The sequence below is a fragment of the Vigna umbellata genome, chromosome 2, assembly GCF_029865625.1.
Source record: "Vigna umbellata cultivar VRB3 chromosome 2, Vumbellata_1.0, whole genome shotgun sequence".
NCBI classification, from domain to species: Eukaryota; Viridiplantae; Streptophyta; class Magnoliopsida; order Fabales; family Fabaceae; genus Vigna; species Vigna umbellata.
Window position 1 is genome coordinate 10,010,360 of NC_142166.1, and position 17,753 is coordinate 10,028,112.

At 33.8% G+C, this 17,753-nt stretch overlaps 2 protein-coding genes and 1 long non-coding RNA gene across 24 annotated transcripts; 1 reads left to right on the forward strand and 2 right to left on the reverse strand.

The window, feature by feature from the left end:
* Nucleotides 1-397: 397 nt before the first annotated feature.
* On the reverse strand, nucleotides 398-3,527 carry LOC124843745 (deSI-like protein At4g17486). The gene is made up of 4 exons (XM_047320558.2): nucleotides 3,317-3,527; nucleotides 1,931-2,218; nucleotides 1,324-1,404; nucleotides 398-1,235 (listed from the first exon to the last, which is right to left on the reverse strand). The coding sequence occupies exons 1-4, from the start codon at nucleotides 3,495-3,497 to the stop codon at nucleotides 1,021-1,023; spliced, it is 765 nt and encodes a 254-aa protein (XP_047176514.1). The 5' UTR covers nucleotides 3,498-3,527; the 3' UTR covers nucleotides 398-1,020.
* A 3,503-nt stretch (nucleotides 3,528-7,030) lies between these two features.
* Nucleotides 7,031-10,504, reverse strand: LOC124820763 (uncharacterized). Of its 22 annotated transcripts, XR_015784093.1 has the most exons (9): nucleotides 9,926-10,503; nucleotides 9,734-9,816; nucleotides 9,548-9,642; nucleotides 8,712-8,789; nucleotides 7,964-8,016; nucleotides 7,740-7,802; nucleotides 7,513-7,658; nucleotides 7,352-7,416; nucleotides 7,031-7,247 (listed from the first exon to the last, which is right to left on the reverse strand). It is a non-coding gene; the product is annotated as an uncharacterized LOC124820763 (long non-coding RNA). The 22 variants fall into 22 exon arrangements; XR_015784106.1 differs by adding an exon at nucleotides 8,887-9,004 and having other exon boundaries at nucleotides 7,740-8,789; nucleotides 9,926-10,504; XR_015784108.1 differs by adding an exon at nucleotides 8,938-9,063 and having other exon boundaries at nucleotides 7,740-8,789; nucleotides 9,926-10,504.
* A 2,696-nt stretch (nucleotides 10,505-13,200) lies between these two features.
* Nucleotides 13,201-15,147, forward strand: LOC124819788 (protein kinase PINOID 2-like). Its single transcript, XM_047291364.2, has 2 exons — nucleotides 13,201-13,846; nucleotides 14,038-15,147. Exons 1-2 carry the CDS (start codon nucleotides 13,296-13,298, stop codon nucleotides 14,867-14,869), a joined length of 1,383 nt encoding a protein of 460 aa, XP_047147320.2. The 5' UTR covers nucleotides 13,201-13,295; the 3' UTR covers nucleotides 14,870-15,147.
* Nucleotides 15,148-17,753: the final 2,606 nt, after the last annotated feature.

Here is a 17,753-nt window from a genome sequence, read left to right on the forward strand (position 1 = left end):
TTTGTCTTTTGACCAACTAATTTCATATATATCAGTTTTTAAACTGGTTTGTGAACAAAATTGGATTTCGCTGGCAGCTGACTTTACAATTTTTTTAAAATTCAAAACTGATTTTGAAACCAGTTCTGTAAACTGAACCTTATGTTTCAAACATAGTTTAAATTCAGATTAAAATTAGGTTATAAATATCAAGGTGATATGTGTTCTGGAAAGTTTGTTTTGTAAATCTATTCCAGAAAATATATTCTGAATTTTATGCGTTCCAAAAATTTTATTTCAAATGTCGTTTTATATACTACTTTTTCAAAATCTTGATTTGTTTAGGTTTCCCATGTAAACTTGAAGACCCTCTTCAAAATCTTGATTTCCTTTTCTTGACTTCCTATAGATAATTTGTTATTCACCATCCATCCTCACCAAACACATTTCGAGACTATTACATCTTTTCTAGGGTAACAGATGTCTTTCTACATAAATCCCACAAACACATAATGGTTTATAAAGTCTTGAAGAATATTTATATATAACTCAGTGTTCAAAAGTAGATAAGAGATCCAACAATCTCCTCCAAAATTAAAACCCTTGCATTAGAACAACTATGCTCCATACACAATCATTAAACATGTAAAAATATTTCGTAACTCCTAAAAATGGGCTTAAAATTTACATAGCTAAGACCCCCAACAAATCCTCCAAAAAAAAAATGCTGGCGCAGATGATAAGCTAAGCCTCATAGAGAACCATTGCTACGTGTAAAGAATCTTCCATGACTCATTTCCAAACTTGGATGAAATTTACATGGCAAAGAGCTCCAAATCGCTCCACAAATACAAACCCTGATGCATGAACAACTAGGCCCCATACACAATCATTGATGATGATACATGAAAACCAATCAGCCACTGTTTCTTGAATCAACCCTGACACAAATCTGAAGGCACTAAACGAATGAGGAATGCAGTAAGCCTTTGAAAAATGAGCAATTTTTAGGCTCCAATCATCCCTACAAACAGATACGGTTCAAATACTCAATCCAACACAGCATGCATTATCCAACTGTTTCTCACCTCCATCGTGTGACGTTCGTTTTAATGGTGTCTCTTTAACAAACGAAACATTTTCTGCTTTGCTGGCAAAAGGTGACAAAAGGTGTTTTTCTTGGTCATCGTCCATTACTGATGTTGCTTGAGATGCACATGGTGATGCAGACGAAAGAGAATCAGTGATTTCATCTTCTGCAAATAGTCACACAGAGAATCAGTGCACATGTTTACATTGGACGCAGAAAGTGCAAAAGCAAGAACACGAAACATATATATAAACCTGAACAGTCATGGTATTCCGGTAGTTGTTTAACAGTAGTTACTTCAACACACTCAGGAAGTAGGCAACTGCAAAGTGAACCTAAATTTTCACGAAAAGGCTGCACTTAGAATATATTTCATTGTGTTTCCATAACAAACTCTTCTGTGTAGTCTACAAGAATATATAGAGAATGTGCCATGAAAAGTACAAAACATCTTCAAACCATGATATTGAAAAATCACTAACAGAAAAAATAGCCTATCACAACACTAAATTGTAATTAAATTGTTAAAATGTTTGATGTATAAACGTCACACATAAATTTTGGTTTTTACCTCTGAATCTTTAGATATGATATAAAACAGACATATAAGGTTTAAAATAATTAACATAAAAAGTCTTTTTTTATTAGTGATTGATTTCTTTATAGTTTGAGACTACACACGTTTAGTTCATAAGAATTCAAAGACAAATATAATAAGAATAATCTTATCCTATATTATCAGACTTGGTTAAATATCATACTGTCAAAGATGTTATTCATCATGTAAGACCCTTTTCTGATAAATAAAGTAAGAAAGACAAAAATTATAAGGTGGCAAAAGCAAAGGTGTTGTGTTCATACCTAGCCTAGCAAGACGATTGACCCAACCTGGGATTCGTTTTCCATTCAATCTATTTGAAACATCATCCGTAAAATGATTGCAGTTCTTAGATATAAGATGGTAAGTATCTCCATGATACTCATTAGCTATACTCTCAATGAATGTTCGAAACTCAGAAGGATGCATGTTTATTTGGCCTAAATTGACAGAACATCTGTATATAAATCCAGGGCACTTCTTTGGCTCTACTTCAAATACTCCACTTGCTGGAAAGTCATGAGCTCCAAATCCATACTCTTTACCGTGTACTATTCAAACACAGATACATACACAAGCTTCCTCCAATTAACAGTACAATATACATATTGCAACAAAAGCAAGAAACCATGCAATAACACATTACAAGAAACATGGAATCATAATAAAACAACTCTTAAACCCACAACATATATATGTAAACATGGTTTCTGAATCCTAATTTATAAGCTGCATGTTCAAAGATATTGATGTGTAATATCCCTGAGAGCATTACATCAGAGAAACTGATTTGTTTCAAAAGTACTTTTGTAGCTGTCACTAATATCTTCACTTGACCATAAATACACTTCGAGGGTTTTCATTGATCAAATTCTCTGGTATAGAGTTTGTGCATTTTGAGTTGCTTAGGTACTTTTCTAGTTCTATTATATGAAGTTGTTAGTTAAATGAAAGGCGAAGGCTTTGGTTAATTCCATGGTTCTTTTTCTGGTACAGGGAAAGAGGATGCTTTTCTTAGGAATCTTGGAACAATATTGGAAAGCTAAAATGTTCCTGAGCCTGTTCTATTAGTTCATTAGAACAAATTGTTTTGGAATTTTATACAAGACAAGCAAAGACATATATTATCCCATAAATTCTTTTCCATTTCATTCATGTAGACATATTTCTCAAATGGGATAACTACAACATTGATACACACAAAATCATATGTATTTGTTACCATTCCTTGAATGAGATTTAGAGAAAAGATGAATACAACCAGTCACAGGTTCTATATAAAGAATCATAACACAATGTGGCTATTATTCTATTCCAAGGAAAAAAAAGTATATCAATTTCTTCCTTTGATTCTCATCTGTATCTTTCTCTGCAGATATTCATCTTCAAAACCCTTTTGGACATTATATGTGGTAGCAAGTTGGCAGAAATTAAAAAGCTTGTTTGCTACGTAAATTGCATTGAATCATGAAGCATCTTATGATAATATAAAAAGGAAGAAGAAGAAAAATAACAATAAACATCCTTCGAGAGGGTGAGGAAAATGGAGAAGAGAAACGATTAAGGTTATGGAATGGAAAATGGAGAAGAAAAAGAAATAACATTAGGATTTAGAGAATGGAGAAAAGAAATAGAATGTTGAAAGAAACCTTCAATGCCAGAATGAAAGATTCCAAAGCCAAACCAATACAAATAATTGTTGAGAGGGGTGAGGTCGTAGACATTCAACACCATTCTGGTGATGTTGTGTTTGTCTTTGTCGCCATTGACATTATTATTATTATGATCAGATTTTGAGGTAGAATTGGAGCTGCTCTTCGTCGTCCCCATTTTTCCACAGAGATTGATGCTCTCTATGAATTCCTGGGGCAACAAAACAACCTTGGAAATCCTCAAAACGCAACAAATTATTTATATTGATTTATTCAATCATTATTTATTACGTGACTCTTAGTCCATGAATAATATATATCACAATATGTTAGACCAAACAACGAGAAACTCGGATTTGGATCCCCGCAATTTCTTCCTTCTTTTTCATTAAAAATTCCAACTTTCCCGGCAGATGACGAGGGTCTGTCTGTCTCTTCCACGTCTACTACAAATCATCTTCTGTCCTTTAGTTGTACTTTGCCCCCAAACAATCTTTTTCTTCTTTAAGTAAAACCGGTCTTCGCCAACTTCGAATACACCTTTTCTCTCTCGCAAAATAGATGGAATGTCTAATTATTACTTATTTATCATAAATCAAAATATATCATATACATTATATTTTATTAAAGATCTCACGTCAAAGATAAAATGAATTTACCCTATAAATTAATGTATTTTATTTATTTTTTCCATCATTTAGTTAAATTTATTCTTTAAACAAATTTAAATAATAAAAATAAGCATCACATGCAATAACATACACATCCTACTAAGGAAACACAAAATACTGCATATCAAAATACGAATTCTTGTATGTTTTAAATAAAAAATATATATATTTTGGTCAATAAGAAAGATGAGACATGGAGGGTGTGCAATGATTATATTAAAGAAAGATGTAACCTTTTTTTTCACCATTTTTATTATTATTCAATGGGTTAAGCACATCCATTTATCGGTTATTCTGCATTTTATTTTATTTGTGGATTTGTGGTACAAATTTAAAATATTTTTAAAAGTAATTTCTATATAACAGAAGCGAGAGATATTTTCATTTTGCATTCCTTCAGGCTGTGACTTTTGAAAGAACAAACCGTAGTGGACTCGTCAGCATTTGGCCAGACGACTGAACCAATGTCTCAAAACAACAACGAAAGCTCTGTCGTTGCTTTGCTTTTTTCTTTTTGGTTGCCTCATTTTGTAGCATGGGCACAAGAACGTGAGAAGAACTCACCAAATTTTCTCATAATTCATATTTTCAAGTATACAAATTAATCCGTTTTATTTTTAGTTTACGCGAGATTTCTAATATGTAAATATAAATTTTATTTTATAAACTAATTTTATAAAATTAAATTAAATTTAATAAAAATCATCTTGATATATAAAATTAAATTAAACTTAAATAACTTTTTATACAACTCGTATCAAATTGATACGAACGAAGAAGCATACATAATATTTTTCCATGGCTTACATAAAACTTTGGAAATCGATTCGATCCTAAGCTTTTTTCCGCCACCGATATTGATTTTTTAAGGAATATTTTTTCACTGTTGAGCTTTTGACATTAGTTTTATGATCTTGAATCCCTTTAATTCTGTCTTATAGCTCCTCAAATAAAGATCTTTGGTGTTTACTAATGATGAGTTGCAGAATTTCTTTTAAGTCCATCATCACCATTTTCTTTCTACATACTTGTACTCATTCAAACATAATTTCTCAACTTCTATACTCTTTCCTTTTATTTAATCAGCTAATTTAGTTTATAGAAAGACCACAACTTTGCCTTTGTTCTGTGACTCCGTGTTACAAAATTGACTAAATTCACTTTTCACTATCCAAAATTTGACTTGCTTTTCTTTCTTTCTTTTTCTAAAATATATTTAATTAATTATTTAAATTATTTTCTTTTTAAGTTATTCAAACAAGTGTTAACATATATTTTGAAAACGATTGTAACTTACATTTTTTTAAATTCAATAAATTATAAACTTACTGAATTGTGATGAGATTTTATTGATGATAACATTTGGAAATACTACTTGCAGTTTAATTTCCATTTGTCAGTTTTGTTGTCATATATGTTAATGATATTTGGGTTATCCATGTTTTTAGTAATCTTTTAAATTTTCCATTTTACGTTATTCATTAATTTGAAAATATAACAACAATTTTTAATATATTAAAAAAAATGAATTTATATTTATAATATTAACTTTAATATATATATATATATAGAGAGAGAATCTAAGCTTTCTAATTTTTATCACCAATAAATTTTCTTATATTTTAAGTTCCAATTTTTTTATTATATTAAAATTATATTTTTCAACTCAAACAAAAGTTCAAACAATTTAAATTCTATAAAAATAATATCAAATTAATTCAGTGACACCCTAAAATATAACAACCACATCATATAATTTAGGAGTCAACATCTCCAATAAAGAGAACAGTTAGAATATGACTTGCAATTTGAACACGAAATTACAGTCATCTAAAACATAATACATAGTTAAACTTAAACAATTTAGAGTATTTAATATCCAAAGGTCTAAATATCTAAATCCTAAGTAGACTGTGCAGCAGCATCATTCTCCTCTAGCTCTTGCTCCAAATTAAAGGTATCTCCTCACCAACATCTGCTCCCATCCAAGAGGATGATCATCGCAAAGAAAACATACACAAGAACTACCCAACACAGAAGCAAGGGTGAGCTAGATAAACAAGCAATAATCATACTGTTCAATCACTTAATAATCATCATGCTTAGTACATATAAAACAGTTAATACATAACACTTTAAACCATGACTCCAACACTCACGTGACTCAATCCGGATTAGTATAACTGTCGAACTATTGGTCGTCTTTGCACTTGTGTAGTTCAGTTGGCACTCCCCAACACTATGCAAGGTAAATCCCCCAATCTGTCTATGTCTAAACTCTAAGACTATAGACGAGGACCTCCCTCTACTCTCACCACTTACACTGTTCTCCTCTATCTGAGTATGAACAATGCTTCGAGTGTAGGGATAGACATACCAGTTCAAAGCTCCATACAGTTATACAGAACATCAACAACACCCCACATATCACTTTCATCCATCTCTCCCCGAGATGTCCAACTCATACTCAAATTCTACATTTACATTCACGAGCATATTATCACAATAATTTAAACATATCTCATGCATTCACATACTGTCACATAAATCAAATTACACTACAAGAAAAAATTAAATTACATACCATCAAAATCCGTATATAACACCCAAAATCCGTATATAACACTTGATTACATACGGCTTACATACGGATAAAAATCCGTATATAAAACTATCGTAGCTAAATTATATACGGATTTATCCGTATATAAATTATATACGGATATATCCGTATGTAACTTATATACGGACAAAACCGTATGTAATTTATATACGGATATATCCGTATGTAACTTATATACGGATATATCCGTATATAATATCCGTATATAATATATCAAAAAAATAATTTTCTTTTACATACGGATAAATCCGTATGTAACATAAAATAGAGAAAAAAAAATATTTATAAAAAACAGAAAGCTTTAAAATAAACAAAAAAAACTTACAAATATAATATTATATAAGGTTATTGCTATTAGTTTCAACTTTTAACAAATGTAAAGAATTTATAATATATAATTATGCTTAAAACAAATAATTAAAACATAAAAATTTTATTGAAAGACTTTATAAATAGAATTCAAAACAAACCAGCCCTTGTACAATATAGAATTGAATATTAACTAAACTATAATTTACACCTAAAATATAATCAAGCTCTACTCATAAAGAAACTATGAAACAATTGTTGCTAGCTCTACAAATGTTGCACAAAAAATTATTGGGTGGAAGACCTTCTTCAAGCTTGATGGAATCTGAAAACAAAGGGAGGGGATAAGAAATGACATAACTATAGTAGACTTGCAAGGGAAGCAGAAAGTAGAGACATCTATATAAAAGATCCATAGACATTTCTGACCTCTTAGATTGAATCCTTTTGGCGGAACATAAACCAACTTGGGAACATATGTCATCAGGTTTCACCTACAGAACAAGATCAAACTCATTTAGGTCCAAAGAGTGAAAATGCAAATCGATAAAATTTCACAAACCAAAAACCATGTTCAATTGGATACCTACCCCTGATACCAAGAGAATCTCCAGATATATCGAAGCACATATAGTTGGACTAGCACATCTCTAATAATGAAATTAGGTACAGATGAAACAACAAAAGAAATATTGAAACACACCATAATGGAACAACATTGGCAACTGAGATCATCCTACAGTTCACAGTAGTAACATTTGTAAGCATAGCTATCTACAAATATATATTGAGTGGAAACTCACAAAAAAGTACTCACCAACTGCTTGACAATAGCGTTGCCAACTTTAATTCCCATAAAAATATTAAATTAAATAAATTCCTACAAAAATATCAAATTAAAATATCAAAGTAATAGGAGCAAGAATTTCTGCTGTGAAAGGAAAAAGAAAGTGAAGACATGAGCTGAGATTGAAGGGTAGTAGAAATGGGAGTGAGAGGTCATGATGAATACTGTGACAAATAAGTTATTAGAGCAATTACAATGGTTGCAAGAACATGGCAATACACCACAAACACCCTTGGGTTCGTTCCTGCTGAGAAAACAAGTATCTGTGAAAGTGGCAACTTTGAATGAAACTTTATTCCAATTGAAAAGTTAACAGCGAGTAGTCTTTAATTAAAAAACAATAATTACAGTCAAACCAATATTGGAAAAAAAAGTAATAAAGTCATTTAATTGCAAATGAAATCTATAACTTTTAACATATTAATAACACATTGTTAAAGGAGAAAAGAATTAAAATGTATAATCAAACATTTTATCTAAAAAGAAAGAGAAATGCAACTATTCCATCATGAAATACTTTTATTACTTTTATAAATAATAATACATGATTTTTTTCAAATTTTGGCCCAGAATCCTATTGAAGTTGGAATGGAGACGGTGGTACCTTATATTCACTCCCATTATCTTAATTTTCTTTGTCTATTCATTAAACTTTTAGTAGCATTAGCAAAAAGGATGAACAAGAAAAAAATTAATAAAATACAACTTCATTATTTTTATTTTAATATTGTAGGTTTAATTCATTATTTTTCTAGTTCGTAAAAATAGCATAATTTTTCCTCTTTTTTACAATCATCTTTTTATCAACCTCCAAAAGAAACAAAAGAACATGTGTCAAAATAATTAGGCTAACAATGGCCCATAAAGACAGATAAACAACAAAAGAAAAGTTATTCTCATATTCAAATATCATTATTTACATGAGTTATTCATAATTCTTACCATATCAGGTAATTCTCTAATAGATGAGATTTCCATAAGAAAGCCAATTTTGCAATCAAAAGAGCTAGAAGTAATATCCTGGAAGAAAAGTTAACAGTCAGCTTAAAGTTGATAAGCTTTGGTACTTTAATTTTCAACTAGTTCATGAAGATTTGTGTTACAAGTGATCCCTAACCAATACATGCAGATTTGGCCATGGACATGTATTTTTCCCAATTCATTGTACCTGCTGGTTAGCAACAAGGCCAGGGCACTTTTAGTTACTTTTATTTGATATTCTCCCTGTATATAGCCTGTAATCATATGTCACATTGAAGAAAATTGAACTTGTTTATGCATATCTAAGCATACCCTGCACCTTGGTCGATTATGAAATCACATAAGCAAACCAATTGTCATGTCCATTAGCAGGAATTGAGATCATCAAATCATTAAAATCTCCAAAATTAGGATTCAAAATCTCATAGATACAAATTAACTTATGAATCACTATGGTAAATTTCTTGTCTTATTAGTAAAATACAGCAGGGTACAAAAAAGAGTATGAATACTAGTAATGAAAGGTTACTTTGCCAAATTAGCTTCTAGGATAAAGTTTTCTTTTGTTTCTTCATTAATTTCTCATTCATGAAAAACACAAATCTCTACTTTCTTTCTCATGGAATGCTAACAACAGGTGGGTTTCACTTCCAAGCATGGTATACTTTTACTTGTAACAACAATGGTCAACTCATTAGGAAATAGTTACCAATATAACAGTAAAAACCTGAAGTGCCAATAAATACCACAAATAAGGCTAGCCACTGAACATGTTAACTCCACATAAAACTCCTTACCTGCATATCGTGTTTGCAAATAAGGATGAATCCATCGACTTGGTCAATTGCACAAAGTTAGGCTCCTGAATGCCCACTAATTAATCCATTAAGACCTAAGAACATGTCCAAACCAGGTCAGAGAGAATGATGAACAAAACAACATAACAAAAACCTCGTGAGAAAACAAATATCACCGAAACATACCTTACTACCACTTCGAATGTTTTCAAAATGCAACACCCTCGCCTCAATCGATATCTGGTAACAATGGAACAACGTCTTCCGAACTACACCACATATCGTTACGTGCAATAGGAAGAAAGAAGAAACAAATTAGGGTTTTCGAGTTTTGCAATTTTAGGGATTTATGAATCAAAGAAGAAAGGGATTACTTACTAGATGAAGGAACTTTGTTAGCGTGACCGTGAGTGCAAAAAGAACGAAGCGTGATGGTCATAAAAGAGTATTTTCCTCTGGGACAAGTTTTCCATGATCTAAGGCATTTGCTCGTTGGTGATAGAGGTAGGAGCAAGGGTTGAGGTTCTGGCTGAAGAGCATAGCCATGGAAATGTGAGGAACTTCTAGAACCTTCGAGAGCCTCTACGCTAAGAGGTTCCTCCCAGCTCCAGGCTTCCCTATCATCACCCATTACACTCCACGCTTCGGCTTGCAACCCTGTGTGTCAAGCATGCCGTGTGTCGCACACTCCTCTTCTCGTCATCCTTGTAGTAGCACTATGCAACGGCCGTCGATCCAAACCCTCGGTTAGACCGGAGCACGAGGGCCCTCAACGGCACCGCGATCCCATTCCCTTTCTCGAAACCTCATTAACGAAAAACACGTGACGATGGTTTGTGATCGAAAGGGAAAGAGAAGAGAGGGAAAGCTCAGAGCGAAAGAGATGAGAGAGAAAGCTCAGAGCAAAAGAGATGAGAGGGAAAGCTGGGAATGGCTCGAGAACTTTTCAATTAATTCTCAGGCTATTAGGTTTTCACTTAGGGTTAAATTTTTAATTTTTTATTATTTTTTAACATCCGTACATAATATCCGTATGTAATAGTTTTATTATATACAGATTTAGATCCGTATGTAATAATTGGTATGTAAATGGCCTTTTTCTTGTAGTGTTACAGTATACATTCCAAACATGTTACACATTTAACTCAACCCAAGAGTAAGGAACCTGGAACCGAACACTACTTGCACGAACTCTGTGAGATCAACCATGCTAGGACGAACGCTCAAACCGAACACCATTAGATTGAACACAATTGGCCGAACGCTAAAACCGAACGCCATATTAAACTGAACAAAATTGGCCGAACGCTAAAACCGAACATCATAATGGATCGCGTACTGTTTGGACGAACGCTCAAATATCCAGCCTCATCATGACCGAACGCTACCTATGAAAAGTACCTGGGGACGAACCTCATCGAGAACGAACGCTAATCGTCACTAATGTACCAATACAAAACGCTACTATCACTAGGACGAACGCTAACACTTGCTACCTGAGAGTATAAGACCGAACGCTATTATCACTTAACACATGATCAAGACCGAACGCTAACATCACTAGGACGAACGCTAACTGATCACTAACACTGGCTCAAGGACGAACGCTAAATTATCACTAACACATTCCAATGGACGAACGCTAACTGATTCCTGACACATACCCAAGGACGAACGCTAACTCTCGCTCGCAGGGCACAAGACCGAACGCTCATGACATTTTGGCCGAACGCTAAATTGGTCTAGCAATTGGACGAACACGCGTTCTGCAGAATTCTGCAGAATTTTGCAGAATTATGCAGAAACACCAGATTTCCAGAAACCCCATTTTTTTCATCCCCTTCTTCCCAGACTTGCATCAGACACAATTTATTTCAACCTGAAACTAAGAAATAAATCTAACTCCCCTCACTTCACCGTAACCAACCTGAAACAATACGTGTATCCACTCACTGTCCATTCTAACTATTTCCCAGAGTTCTTATTTGGTAAACTACTTGTCTAATTTTCATCTTACTTTCCCCCAAATTGGTCACCGGAGAGGGTTCAGATGTCTGAACGCATCAGACTCACCTTCGGCGCTAGCACATATGACTAGTCACAACGTATTGGACCAGGCCAGGGCTGCTCTATGATCAGGGATGTGCCAACTCAGGTTTTTAAGCCCCCTCTATCCTACCAACAAAGAAAGGTTTTTAACAAGTTATGATTTGTCTAATTTATTAGAACTGTCCTACATTGTTCTAGACATCAAATACCCAATTATATATATATATTTATCACTCATCCCCTCATAGTAACCTTAAACAGTACCTCTACACCTACTTACTAATCACATAACCCCATTACATACTCCAAACCCCTTCAACAAAATAGTACAACTAACCAATATATCCAAGTCAAATCATGTTCAGAACATTATGGTTACACAACTTCCACACATCCAGCAGATACAAATCAATATGCTCACCACAAAATATAACTCAACAGTACATAACAGTTTAAATCAACACACCAATTCAGGACTTAACATGCATATATCTCATAAATTAATTTCAACTAAAATAACTAGCTCCCCTTACCTTGAAGATGAGCAGTATATCCTACTGGAGTTCCCTAACAGTACCCTCCACACAGAGCGGAACTTGACAGAACCTACAAATCACCATATTGGTGATAAAACATAGCTCTTAGAGCTCAAATAGACAGAGAATGGAAGGAAAACGTACAAGGTACGTGAACCTAGCAAATTCGCATGTCCTAGGTTCTAGAACAGTGAAAGAGAAGGGGAAAAGGAAACTTACCGGTCGGAACAAGAAATTGTTCTCTGGAAACGAAACCCCCTACTCCACAGACACTTAGGCAGCACCAGAATCAACTTTCTATGGTTCCAGGTTCAGAGTATCTAGAGAGAAGGCAGAGAAAACCTTTAGGGCAAGAGTTTCTTTTTAGAGTAAGAAAGGAAAAATAGAAATGGGGCTTTGGCTTTTGGGAAAGACCCCTGCTAAGGTCAGATTCCCTTAGTCTGGGCCTGGTTGCCTCCATCTAGGTCCAATGGCCTTATAATTTTTTTTTTCAGGCCCTCACAAATTCAATTCGATATATACTTAAAACTATTTTTTAAATAAAATTTTAATTCAATGTTTTTGTTTACTTATTAAATATTTTAATAAAAATATGTCATTATACAAAAATGAAAAATATAACGATGGATATAAAATTTGTATTAACAATAAAAGTCGTCACAATTGAATAAATTAGTATTATTCATAGAGTAAAAGAATAATTTAAAAATGAAGTTAAAATTATTATCAAAATATATTTTAACGTTTATTTCAGTACTTTCGATTTATCGGTTTTAAGATTTTTTTTGCATATATTTTGTTGAAAAACAAAAAATTTTCTTTTGATTAAATGGCAGAACTATTAACTATTCTGAGTTTTTTTTTTCTAATTGATTTTAGTTGTGTCTTTCGAATATTCAAATTCATAAAAAATAGGACTGGATCGTATAAAAAAAAACTTATTTTTTAATTTTGTTTTAACTCTTGTAACTATAATAAAACCAAATATTCTGTATTTTATTTTTTATTTGTTTTTTAGTTGATTCTAGAAAAGAAAAATTGGTGACAGTTGGTGATACTGCGAAAGCAAGTGTGAGTGGTGCTGTATACATATATAAAACGGTAATGTGAAGCTCCTTCTCATCACAAGCCCCACCAAAAGGCACTTACATGTTCCTACCACCATGTCTTCCATGGCCTCCACCAACCGAGACGAATCCTCCGACAACGACAGCAACTGTTCCTCGCTAACCGCACCGGACTCCTCTCGCAGCTGGCTCAGCACCTTTAGCTTCCGCCGCGCCAACCGCACCTCCCTTTCCCTTTCCACCGCCGAGACCACCTCAAGGGCTGCATGCGAGGCCATTCGCCGCCTCCGCCTCCACACCGGCGCCATCGGCCTCGACCACTTCCGTCTGCTGCGGCGGCTCGGCAGCGGCGACATCGGGAACGTGTACCTCTGCCAGATACGGAACCCGGTGATGGGGTTGCCGCAGTGCCTCTACGCCATGAAGGTGGTGGATAGAGAGGCGCTTGCCATACGGAAGAAGCTTCACCGAGCGGAGATGGAGAAGGAGATTCTGGCCATGATGGACCACCCCTTCTTGCCTACTCTATACGCTGCGTTTGATGCCTCTCATTACTCTTGCTTCGTCATGGACTTTTGCCCCGGTGGAGACCTGTTCTCCGCTCGCCAACGCCTCCCCGAAAAACGCTTTACCATCTCGTCAACTAAGTATGACAGTAATATTACATGTTTCCTTGGTTTTCGCTAACAACGTTCTAATTAAATGTCCTTTTTTTCATTACAAAACTCACTTTGGTATTTAGTTTTATAAAATACAACATTAAAATAAGCAAAAAAGGTTTTGAAAAATATAAAAAATGTTTTCTGAATTGGTTAACTAAGATGAAAAAGAAATGCAGGTTTTATGCAGCGGAGACACTGGTGGCACTGGAGTATCTGCACATGAAGGGCATAGTGTACAGGGACTTGAAGCCGGAGAACGTGCTGGTGAGGGAGGACGGTCACATTATGCTATCGGATTTTGATCTGTGTCTGAGATGCGAGGTGGTTCCAAAGCTGTTGAGAAGCAAAACCAGATCAGAAGGCAGTGCGAAGACAAGAACATCATCGTGTGCTGCACCCATGCAATCATGTTTCTCTGGCTCAAGCAAGAGAAAGAAGAAGGTGACAACAGTTATAAGGGAAAATGTGGAGGTGTGTGAGGTCGACACAGAGATGGTGGCAGAGCCCATCGATGCAAGGTCCAAGTCATTTGTGGGAACGCATGAGTACTTGGCACCCGAAGTGATTTCTGGGCAAGGACATGGTAGTGCAGTGGATTGGTGGACTTATGGGGTTTTCTTGTATGAAATGTTGTATGGGAAAACACCCTTCAAAGGTGAGAACAACGAGAAAACACTGACCAACATTCTGAAGCAGCCCTTCACTTTCCCTAGAATTGCAGTGAGTAGCAGCAGGGAGTATGAAGAGACGGCGAAGGTTCAAGACCTCATCAGCAAGCTCTTGGTGAAGAACCCAAAGAAGAGAATCGGGTGCTGCATGGGCTCGGTTGAGATCAAGCGGCACGAGTTCTTCAAGGGAGTCAACTGGGCTCTGATTAGATCAGTTAAACCACCTGATTTCCACGCTGATTTCAACAACATTAGGCGTAGAGTTTTGTTACAGAAACTAAGCAACAAAGACAAGGATCAACCCTTTCAGATCACTCACCATCGTTTTGACTACTTCTGACTCTCAAATGTAAATAGTTAAGGAAAAACAGCTCTGCCCAAATGTCATTAATTATCATAACACAGATTAAGCCTTCTTACATGTTTTTTCTCACTACCAAGGACACAATTACCACAAGTCAATTTATGACCAATTAAGCTACCATGCATTGAATTTAGCAGTTTTTGTTTCTATGTTTTTTCCCCGTTAGTTACACTTATGTTGTGACATCTCCACCAATAAATATTATTATAGTTGAGAGAATCTGTGGGTGTAAATTAAAGGGATACAATAATTATCCCAATGTGATCCTCATGAGAGCTTATATGAACTCATGTGATCCTACTAATTACGCTTTTCATTGATGAGAAAATTGCAGAGAAAAAAAAAGTTATTTTAACATTACTTTACGAGATTGTATACTTTTTGTCATATGGCTCTTTTCATATATGCGCATTCACATGTCCTTTTCACCGAACAGGGAAAGAAACAAAAACAAAATGTTTTTTCTGGGGCCCTTTTCTCTTTCCTTTTGATAAATTGTAAAACGTAAACTATGATATTTATCCAGAAATTAAGATTTTAGAAGCGATTTGAGGTTTATTATGACTAAGTTATGTCATATTATCCATTTAGAATGTGACAGAGTGTACCATAAAGCAACCTTTTCCGAAACGAAGGTCAACAAATTAATGTCTACGGATTTCTCAAGGTTAAAATACTTTGAGATGTGGAAAGTGCATTGGTTAGAGTCATGATGAGGAAAGAGAAAGAAAGAAAAACGAGTGTACAGGTGTAGGTTGTGTGGACCATCATGAATGCAGTGATGATAGCAATGGGTTTTATATTATATGAAAAAGAAAGGAAAGTAAATGGATGAAAATGTAGGAGGAATATGCTTTCATCGAAGCCATCAAATACCTATATGAATCACACCCAAAGTTTTAATTCTGCCTTCAATTTGAGTCAGCATAACTGTGAGCAGTCACATTTGGCATTTGGAAACTCTTGTCTTTTTGTGACTGCGTATTAAAAAGAGGAGTTCCGTGTTCCACTTTCCAAGAAGAACTGTTTCTATTTTTCTTCTTTGCTGCAAAATATTAGAATGGTGGAATCGTTTATACAATTAACCCTTTATACAAAGGTTGACGTTAAGATGGACTACTATTGTACTTACATTCATGTTGACAGCATATTGACTACCAAAAAGATCGGTTCTAACATCAACCATCAATCACAAATGTACATAGGATTTTTTTTTTTTATATAAAAAATTTGAAAGAAAAAGTAAAATAATGTGTTAAGAAAGGTGAGATTTTATCATTAGTAAAGATATTGTAATTAATATAAAAATAATAAGTGATTTTTATTATTTTTACTAAACATGTTAGATAGTAATGTTTTCACATTGGATAAAGTTTATATTGATTAAATGATGTTCCTTTATTATTATGAATGAAACAATTATTGTTATCTAACACGTTTTTAATAAAAACAAAAAAAATGTTTTATTATTTTACATTAATCACAAAAAAAGAACAAAACTTTGATGTTGTTTTGACTCACTCCATAAAGGGATTATCTAATTTAGACCTTATCCTGTGTACTCAAATGTGTAACTTTTGTCGTATTAAAATAAAAGGAAAATAGCATAAATAGCATCTTGGTTTTTTATGCTCACAGAGGATGGTACAGCATTAATGGAATAGCATCAGCTTTTATCATAACTTTCATACAGCTCTTTAAACACGATGAGCTGTAAAATGCTCGATGCATGTGTTAAAAAAATGGTCAACTTATCTCTCATTTTATTTATTTAAGGTATATTTTGAACTTAAATGAAATTAATTTAGAAACATTAATATGATTTAGAATTATGTTGTAATTGCGGGTGGTGTTTGAACATTAATATAAAAGTTTTCAGGTGTATGAGAAAGTCTTGTCTTATGTACGTCCGTTATAGAAGCATTAATGTCAACCATAATTTTGAAATTGAAATGTGTGCAAAGAAGGTGAAAAGTTTATCTTTTATGTTCCGAATACTGAGCAAGAAATGATGCTGTCAGGTCACTTTCATGGATAAATTTTTAAGTCATACAAGATCACCACCTGTCTATACTCTTAACTAAATATTGGGAAGCGTAGCCTCTCTTTATTCCCTTTCGAATTCAAAAATTATTCCTCAAATTCTCAAAAAGTACTAAAAATCAATTTTCTCACGGTTTATTTTTTAAAAATATTTAAAATATATCTAAATAGAGGGAAAATTGTATAGTTGAGAATGTGATTTTGAGGTGTCTTTACAGACAGAGACGCACGCGAGGTTGTTGAGTAGGTAGATTGTTAAATATAAAAGGAAAGGGACAGACACAAGAAGGATGCATATGATGAAGAAAGACACATACATAGGACAGTTTCACCCTCCTTATTTTCTCATAAATCATTGCTTCATGGAATACAAACATATCAAACTCTCAACTTTCACCAAATAACCAACAACATTCTAATCATGCAAATATGTCTATTTTTTCCAAAAAACCTAAATTATGTTAAACACTCATTATACCAACCCAACCCAACTACCACAACCAATATCATTTCATCTTTTCTTTCTTCATTGGATTGGATTGCCCCCTTCCTTTTTAGTCATTAAACTAATCATATTTATCTAACAATTACTTAATAATTAGTCAATTTAATAAACTTATGTGTTTAAATGAATTTCTTAATGCATCATTGCTCACTCATCTGATCTAATTCTTTAATCTATTTATTATAAATAGGTGGTATAAAATTTCGAGTAACCGGATGATAATAATGATTGATATTAACTTTTATATATGAAAAGAAAAAGGGTAAAAGTACTTTCCAATTGTTGATTGAATCATGGTTGTTAAACAAGCTC